Consider the following 10,094-nt stretch of genomic DNA (forward strand, 5'->3'; position numbering starts at 1 on the left):
TGTTTTTCAAATTTAACCAATTCTTGTTAATTTTATGTGTGGAAATGCAAAATTAAAAATGTTTTTGTGGTGGGTGTCAAAGTAATAAAAACCGTAAAAAAAAGTTTTCATTGCAATTTTGAGTTCTACTCATGTGCTACATTATCTAACAAAGGCTGAAAATACTCAGTTATCAAAGCTTGCCGAACCACATTATTTAGGGATATATTCTCAACACCTGGTTGTACCACAGGTATAGGGATATTTCCTAATTCAAGAGCCGCTTCAACTTCTTCATTTACAAGGGTAACGTCATCTCTCAACATGCATGCAATATTATGAAGCACTGCACATGAGACAACTATTGCAACTATTGCTTCCACTTTTTGCACATTTAATTTAATTCCTAATGCTAATATTGGGAATCGACGTTTTAATACACCAAAGCATCTCTCTATTGGGTTTCTCGTTCTTATTTGTGCTTCGTTGAATAAATGTTCTACAGGAGTGGTTGGGTTAGAAAGTGGTGTAATCAGGTATGGTTTGTTGCCATATCCACTATCACCCACTAATAAATTTTCGCCAAAATCACCATTTTCAAATCGAGCTCGTACTGTTGAGTTCCTAAATATATTTGTGTCATGAGCAGACCCAGGCCATCTGCACACAATGTCCCAAATTTTTAGTTGTGAGTCGCATATTGCTTGTATATTAAAAGAAAAATAACCTTTTCGGTTTCTAAAATTTTCTGGTTCTTCTCCACCAGGAGATTGGATTTTTACGTGGGTACAATCCAAAGCCCCAATACATCTTGGGAATCTGTCTGCTAATGTTGAAAAACCCTGTCGAACATTATTTATTTCATCATCGGATAGCGATATATAGGTTTCGTGCATATGTGCAATTGCCCGGGACACTTTATTAATAACTCTGCTTGCTGTAGATTTGTCTACACCAGAAAAATCTCCAGCTGCTTGCAAAATGCACCCTGTTGCAAAAAACCTTAAAGTTTCCTTAAAAATATAATAAGTACCTATATCATAATACGCAGTAAAATAAATAAAAACATACTAATTTTACCTTCTGGTTGTGAAAGAGATTGTGGGACAAACACATTCACTAATGTAAGCAACTGTCTTTTTCGTCAAGCGAAATCTTTGTAAAAATTCATTATCTGTCCATTTAGTAAAATGATCAGGACGTTCTCTGAATGTCCGTGGCATTCTAGGATTCATTACAGCATTCACAAGACCCAAAAAATCTTCATCATCAGTAATAACTTCGTCGTGAAATTCATTCATTTTTATAAACCCAATAATAATGAGAAGGAGATAAACAAAGCACACAACTTGTGAATGTGAGGTTAGAAAATCACTTGAACGAAAGTTCGGCTTCTTAAACGGCGGCAAGTGGGCGTTCACTTGAACTTCGAATATGAACTTAAATCAGTGTCAAATATTATTGATAGAACAACTTTTTTACTTTGAACTGCAGTTCAACAATAAACTACAGTTCAAAGTGTTTATACAACCGGCCCTTAGAAAAGAAAATTATTAATTTTTCAATATTCTCTACAACTCACTTAATACTTCTTGCCCATTTAGGTCTTGGTAATGATAAAGCAAGCAAAAACTATTTCAGCATTCCTTTTTATTGATATGAGAATAAAAAAAACTTTAAAATTGTTCCTTACTTTGGTTTAAAATGCCAGATTTAATGTTGACTCATGTTGCATGACAGAAGTAGTTGTCAGTGCTACAGTCGTTTGAATTTCATTAACTACAAGCCAGAAAAATGGTTCATTTAACAGAAATGCACAAAATAACAATTCTACAGATGATTGGCTATGGAGATAATAGACGGACGCAAATGGAAGTAGCTCGCTTATTTCACGAAAAATTTCCAAATTTGCCGCCTTTAACCCAAGGGACAATTAGTAAAATAGAAAAAAAAAGCAATTCCGCGAGATGGGCCATGTTAGGCAGGTAAAAAAGACCATGTTAGCAGGTAAAGGCAGCTGCCAATGCTTGAGTTTGAGGAACACGCACCCCCAGTACTCGATATTAGCTATTCATCAATTATTAGAATATTAAAAGAAAACAAAATGCATCCCTATAAAATTATACCCACCCAGGAGGTCACGGAAGACGATTTTGACAGGAGAATGTATTTTTGTGAACAAATGATGGCAATGTTAGATAGCAATGTGATCCAATTAGAACATGTTATGTTTTCTGATGAGTGCACCTTTACTCTTCACGGTCATGCCAATCGTCAAAATTGCCGCTATTGGTCCAGGGAAAATCCTCGCTAGACGAGAGAAGACAATACTCAAAACCCTGAAAAGGTTAACGTGTGGGCAGGAATTATTGAAGATCAGATCATACGTCCCTTTTTTATTGAGCGCAATTTAAATGGCGATAATTATTTAGAATTGCTTCAAAATAATGTAGTGCCAACGTTGGCCAACTTGTATCCTGATCCAAGAAACCCACAAGTTCCAGCGAATATGATATGGGTTCAACAAGATGGAGCACCACCCCACTACCAAATAAATGTCCGGCAGTACCTCAACCAAATATTTCCAGATCGGTGGATAGGGAGGCGAGGATCGATGGAATGGCCAGCACGGTCTCCCGATCTGACGCCATTAGTATTTTTCTTCAGGAATATGTGAAAACTATTGTATACAAACCTAAACCCACTGACTTACGAAGACAAATAACCCTGGCAATTAGATCGATCAGAGATACCTGAGATGTTGAGTAACGTTAGAAGAAATTTCTATTTACGGGTAGGGTGTTGCCAAGACGTATGTGGCGAGTATTTTGAACATCTCCTACATTGACATTATTGTTTAGATTTGTATTATGTATAAATTTTTGAATATGTTGAAACAATTTTCGGCAAATTTTTGAATTTTACTTAATATTTCCGAAACAGTCAAAGATAGGTATAGGACATTGTACTGTGAAAACCTCCAAACGGAGATTCGTATACTGCGGACGAGTATTGAAGGCAAAGACCAAGAATATAAAATGATTCAAAATGAAAATAAAAAACTAAAAAATAAACAAAAGGACACTGAGGAAGAAGTCGATCTTCTTAAGGAGCAAAACTTTGTCTTCAATAAGCAACTGCAGGAAATTAATAATATGGAAAAAATTATAAAAATAAATAAAAAATTAGATAACGACAACAAAAATCTTGCCGGGCAGCTGGGGGCGTTGTGGGACCAGTTAAACGACAATAAAAAACAAGAAAACTCAAGAAAAGATGCGAACATCTCCTCCCCGCGAGAGGAGGAGATGCAGCAATCTGAGGATTCTGAAATAAACACCGATACGGAAGAGCACGCTCCTTCAACGCTCCCAGATGCTACGATAAATAGCAATCCGAGGAAGCGGGACACAACATCTGAAAAAAATCCACTATTTATGCCACTTAACAATTTATCAATCGCGGGAAAAAAGAGAAGTGCTGAACCTGGCAGCTCCAAAATACCTAAAGTGGTCATTAGAGACACTACGAACTGGGCCAAAAAATACCAAATAATCACGGAAAATAAAATAAATATAGTAAAGGTCCAAAAGGAGAGACTAGGTTTGGCACTCTTCCCAAAATCCGCACAGGAATCTGACTGCTCAGAGGGAGATGGAATTCCACTCCTTTTTGAGGAGGACAGGAAACTTAATGTTATCCTGAGAGGTTTCGATAGAAATTTCGACCTAAAAGAAATCGAAGATGAACTGAACCGGATGGGATTCGAGCCCGAAGAAATGGACTGGTTTAACACCGGACCAGATCGCAAAAGGCAAACGGATATCATCCGGTTCCTAATCAAAAAAGAACAAGCAGATATATACAAGGTCGACAACCTCCTGAACATGAGGGTCCGGGTGGAGCACCTAAAAACATTTAGAATTAATAATATAAGGCAGGTGGGACAGTGCCATCGCTGTCAGGAATTTGGACACGCCGCGAGCAATTGCAACGCGGGGCAACAATTGCAACGCGGGGCCGCGTTGCCATAAGTGCAAAGGCAAACATCTACAGTGGTGGTCAAAAGTATGGAAACTTTTTTAATTTGTTTTTTTTTTAAGAAACCAGGAACTATAATAAAGTTACTCATATTGTGATAAAGTATATATAATATATTACCTAACTTAACATATTAATTTATAATTAAACGTATTATAAAAAGAAAGTAAAATAAAATTAATATTTTCTTGGCCAAAAATTTGGAAACTGAAGAAAGTTATTTATATAAATTACATCTAAATCAAAATCTGCTAATATTTTGTGGCATATCCCTCCGAATTTATTACTTCTCTACATCTTCGTGGCATAGAATCGACAAGTCTTGCACAGTCTTCACTGGAAATGGCAGCCCACTCAGTTTGCAATATTTCCCACAGTTGAGCCTTGTTTGAAATCGAATGGTTTCGAATCTTCCTGTCCAAATGATCCCATAAATTCTCTATGGGATTCAGATTTGGGGACTGTGAAGGCCAATCCATTAAAGCAATGCTCTATTCATTTAACCAGTTTTTCACAAATTGGAACTTGTGTTTAAGGTCGTTGTTTTGCTGAAACAACCATCTCAATTTCATTTACTCCTCAGCATAAGGCAACATATTGTTCTCCAATATGTCTTTGTATAGAAAACGGTCCATTATTCCATCAATTATAACCAGGGGGCCAACACCTGATCGGGAGAAACAACCCCACACCATTACGCTTCCACCACCATGTTTTACCGTAGGCATTTGGTATTTGTGGCTGTACCTTGTACCTTTTGGTCGCCGGACATAACGTCTCCCGTCACTCCCAAATAATTGAAACTTACTTTCGTCACTAAACAATACAGTATTCCAATTTTGGTGAGACCAGGTAAGATGATCTCGTGCAAATTTCAAGCGATTCTTTCTATTTTTCTTTGATATTAGTGGTTTCTTTACAGCAACTCTTCCAAAAAGCCCCACTTCATTTAGCCCCCTTCTCACCGTGCGAGCAGACACAGAAATCCCCATTTCACTCATTTCTCCAGAAATATCTATAGAAGTTTTCTTTGGGTCGTTCGTCGATATTCTTTTCATTACCTTCATAGCCCTTTTGGACAACTTTCTTGGTCTTCTTTGCTTGTAGGCTACCGAAATATTTTCTCTCTCTTCAAATTTTTTAATTATTTTTAAAACAGTGTCTGCCTTTTAAAATGTTTAAATTTTTACTTATTTCAATTTGTTTATAACCCTTCTGGTATAGTTCAACTATTTTACTTTTTAAATCACTAGATAAGTATTTACACTTAGGCATGATGCCTGTCTTCACTCAAACAAAATCGTACCGTTAAACAGCTTGTAGTAAACAATTATTATGATTTTATTAAAGGTTTCCATACATTTGGCCAGAGAGAAATAACTCCTCTTTCATCAAAACTAATAAACAACATTCTTTTGCTTTACCTCCATTGGAATTTCTTTATTTGCTGATAAGCTGTCTATTTATATTTTTGAGAGTTTTCACATTGCGATATTTTCTGCATTTTTTGAAAAAGTTTAAAGTTTCCATACTTTTGGCCACCACTGTATATTCAGAATGTAATAAAGACAATGTGCAGCACCGGCCCAGTGTTGCAATTGCGGCGGCGACCATCCGGCCAGTTACTGGCGCTGTCCCAAAAACCCTAATTTCATAAATATAAAGAAAAACTTCGCTGAAGCGTTAAAAAGAGAGCCCACCTCGGGCCCGATGTTCAGGGGGACGGAGGCTATCAAAGAACTCGGATTGGAGGCCAAACAGATTAAATTACCATCACAAAACAGTACTTTATTAACTTCTATCCCTGCCGGAGGATGAAATAAATCTAAAAATAGAGAACTTAATTTCGAAATTAAATAAGTTAACATCAAATCCGGCATTCAAATTGTTATTGCCCTAAAATCTTCGACTCCTCATAAAGAAAAAAACAAAATAGATACACACACCGGCCAAAAGACTGTCGAGCTGGGTAGGCGTGGCCTAAACCTGTGTGAACTCAACCATTCCCAGCCGACCACCCAGCACATAAATACGACCAATACTTCCACATCCTACTCAGTCAATTCCCTTGTTCCGTGCCATCATAAGCTAAAGCACCTCGATGCGACCAGGAAAAAAAGATAGGCGCCAAAAAACGTAAACAAACAGCATCAAAAAACCGGCAAGAGCCATACAATGCTAGGCCGGAGGATTTCAGTGTATAACAACAAAACATATTGTATATTCAATACTCCTTATCCAAGATACTTAAGTTCTAATTTTGATAAATATTGATACATGGTGTGTCATTAAAATAAGACATTTTTATTAATTTTTTTAAGTACATACGACGCCACTGGATAAACAACTAGTTTATATCAACATAATAATCGATTTAAGTTTTCGGATAGCTTTCTTAGTTTTCAATTCTTCTAATGTTTGTGGACGCGTTAAACTTTATTTTCCATAGAATATCACAGAAAAAAATCCAAACCTAGGAGGCCACGCTACAAAAGAACTATTGCGACCAATCCATTTATCTTTAAATAATATGAAACTTGAATTAACTTGAAATAATTTAGAAATCTTCCTCCTCTTTAAAATCTCTAAGAACAAGTTGTCTATTGTGTAATATCTCAGTTGTGGTGAAAGAAACTAGTGAAAACGGTTTTTTTGAGAGAAAATTGGTATGTAAACATCGCCCAGACAACGTGCTTAACAGTACACTGTGTCCCAATTTGGTTGTATTTGCAGGTTATCTCTGTTATTTTTAAAGATAGAGATGTGAGGTTTTCGCAAACCTGTGTCACTTTTTTGTAAAACTTTTATTGCCGCAAACAGAATTGAGATACCTTTTTTTGTTTCTGAGATACAGGGTGAAATTGAAAATTTTCACTTTTTGACGACTTGCTCTATCTCACGAACCATATAAGTTATAAAAAAAGTAAAAACTGCTATGGATAGATAATTTTAAATAAAATTCAGTGGCGTAGTCAAAAATTTCATTAAAGGCATTATTTAAGAGATATGACCCAAACTTGCATTTTTTTAAATGGAACACCCTGTATTTTTTCATACCAATAAATTGCGCTATTTTTTCCGATTAAAATGATCTATAACACTTGGTATCTTAAGTCATGATAAATGACCAAAATATGCAAAAAAAAAACAAATCATAGCGAAAGAAACATTAGTTGGCCATGAAACAGAAAAAATTGAAGTTGGCTGCTTAAAGATGTCAATCATACCGTGATAGAAGTTTTTATAACCAAATAAAAACCTTTTAATTATATAATATTTAAAAGTCTTAGATACAAAAACTTTTGTTTTAAGCAATTTTATTAAAAAAAATATTTTAACAAAGAACCTTAACAAGCTATTTTTTATTTATTAATTCTACAGTCCTATAAAAAAATTTGTAAAAACTAATTAAATTGCTCGAAATGGTTGCCATTTTCCTGAACGCATAATTGGCATAGTTGTTATTCTCCGCAAGGCATTTAAAATAATAAGCGGCCTTGCTTGCAAGGCTTCAAAGGCTTGAACTGTAGCATCCTGAAATTCTTGCAAATTATGCACCACATTTAAATAAATTTTGTTTTTTAAGAAAGACCAGACAAAAAAGTCCAAAACAGAAAGATCCGGTGATCTAGCTGGCCACCTATTTGGAGCGTGGGTACCAATCCATCGATCTTCGAATGTCTCGATTATAAATGGCCTTACTATTTGAGAATTATGAGCTGGCGCCCCATCTTGCTGAAAATATATGCTATTTAAAAATGCCAACGGTATCATCTAGAAGTTCTGGTAAAATCCGCTGCAATATTTCCAGATATCTGGCTGCTGTTAAAGTGTGTTCATAAAAAACATACTTTATTTTAGTGCCCAAAATAAAGCATGATACACTAAATCCAAATCTGCCCTGTTGTTGGCGTTCCCGTAATAAGTATGGATTCTGAGTGTACCAATGCCTGTTATTATGACGGTTAAAAATTCCAGTGCAACTTATATATGCTTCATCGGACCATATAACTTTTCTGGCAAAATTTGGAACAATTCGACTTTGCTCTAAAAACCAATTGCAAAAAACTATTCGCCTTTGCGCATCCCCGGGATGTAATTGTTGAACTATGTTAACTTTGTATGGTTTATATTTATATTTTTTTAATATTCGCTGTGTTTGACTCTTTGACACTCCTACATTAGTTTCAATATTTCGACAGGAATTTGAATGATTTACCTCAACACTTGCTAAAACCGCAATTTCATTATTTTCCTGATTTTGCCTATGGTAATTTTTATTTCTTGGCTTTGTAAATGATCCATTATTAATCAAACTCATTTTTATTCTCCGAAAAAGAGACTTGTTTGGTTGACGCCTTTCAGGATATCTTAGAAAAATTGTTTTAAGTATAATAGCAAATATTAGGTAACGACACTAACACATACCCCTCTAAATACAAATCGGATGCCCTGTCACTATTTTCTTGGCACTCAATAAAACAAGCTATCATGTCATATTTGTGACTGTTTTCAAAATTATTAGTCATTTTTAAAAATTACGCTCTATCCCTTAAGAAAAATACTAAAATATTTACTTAAAACCTTTCGTTCGAAATAAATAAATTCTAAACAATTATTGACAGCTTCATACTGACATCTTTAAACAGCCAACTTCAATTTTTTCTGTTTCATGGCCAACTAATGTTTTTTTCGCTATGATTTGTTTTTTTTTGCATGTTTTGGCCATTTATCATGACTTAAGATACCAAGTGTTATATATCATTTTAATCGGAAAAAATAGCGCAATTTATTGGTATGAAAAAATACAGGGTGTTCCATTTAAAAAAATGCAAGTTTGGGTCATATCTCTTAAATAATGCCTTTAATAAAATTTTTGACTACGCCTCTGAATTTTATTTAAAATTATCTATCCATAGCAGTTTTTACTTTTTTTATAACTTATATGGTTCGTGAGATAGAACAAGTCGTCAAAAAGTGAAAATTTTCAATTTCACCCTGTATCTCAGAAACAAAAAAAGGTATCTCAATTCTGTTTGCGGCAATAAAAGTTTTACAAAAAAGTGACACAGGTTCGCGAAAACCGCACATCTCTATCTTTAAAAATAACAGAGATAACCTGCAAATACAACCAAATTGGGACACAGTGTACAGTGTTGCCAATGGTTTTCTTTGAAAAGTGGTAGTTCAGAAAATTACTTTATATTTTTGTTTAATACTGACTATAGACAATAAACAGTTATTGATGATTCCTAATGGAGTGTGTAATATGCGAGGGGGATTTCGGTGTGGAAGTTTAGTGTACACGACTGTGGTAATAGAGGAAATATTGGAGGCATTGAGTGGCAATTAGTGGTAGTTTTAAGGCAGTTTATGGAATTTTAAAGGAAATAAATGTGGTATTTAAAAAAAAAAAAATTTGGTTTGCTTACGATTTTTGCTTCAAATAACAACCGGAGATTTTGGTTAATAATAATATAAATATAATATAATTATTTTGAGGTAATGACCATAGTAGAAGTTTATTTATAAAGAAACAACTTTTTACGATTCTCTTACGTAATACTTATGGTAGTGGCAACATCGCATAGTCAAATGCCGAGTCAAATGCGTTAGCATCTTATTCTGTTATAGCAAGCGTTGCACATACGTTGTACACGTGCGATTTTACTTTTCGGAGTTAAAAACAGTTATCGGTTTAATTTAAAAACATCAGTTAAAGCTCAGTAGGTAAGTACACTTGGTATTAGTAGTTTAACGAGTAGTAATATTTTAATACAGAGTATAATATTGCGTAAATTTTTGCAGACTAATTTAGAGGTTATGTCTATCTCGTATGTGATTATATAGACAGGGTTGCCAAGTCTGCTTTAATTTCGCTAAGTTAGTTAAAACTGATGATTTTTTTAGAATAAAATTAAAGTAACTATATAATTTTATTTTAGAAACCTGCCATCGTCAAATTATTTTGTGTGTGGAAATCAAGTATCACATTATTAAGAAGGTGTTAAATACATATAAGTAAGGCAATAATACTTAAATACCCGGTATTGCCTTACGGTTGGGCTCTCTAG

The 10,094-nt window shown here is 34.7% G+C and overlaps 1 protein-coding gene across 1 annotated transcript; it reads right to left on the reverse strand.

Annotated features, from left to right (window-relative positions):
* Positions 1 to 125: 125 nt before the first annotated feature.
* LOC126744187 (putative nuclease HARBI1) lies at positions 126 to 1,095 on the reverse strand. The gene is made up of 2 exons (XM_050451546.1): positions 1,060 to 1,095; positions 126 to 992 (listed from the first exon to the last, which is right to left on the reverse strand). Exons 1-2 carry the CDS (start codon positions 1,093 to 1,095, stop codon positions 126 to 128), a joined length of 903 nt encoding a protein of 300 aa, XP_050307503.1.
* Between the last annotated feature and the right edge of the window lie 8,999 nt (positions 1,096 to 10,094).

The sequence above is a fragment of the Anthonomus grandis genome, chromosome 13, assembly GCF_022605725.1.
Source record: "Anthonomus grandis grandis chromosome 13, icAntGran1.3, whole genome shotgun sequence".
Taxonomy (NCBI): Eukaryota; Metazoa; Arthropoda; class Insecta; order Coleoptera; family Curculionidae; genus Anthonomus; species Anthonomus grandis.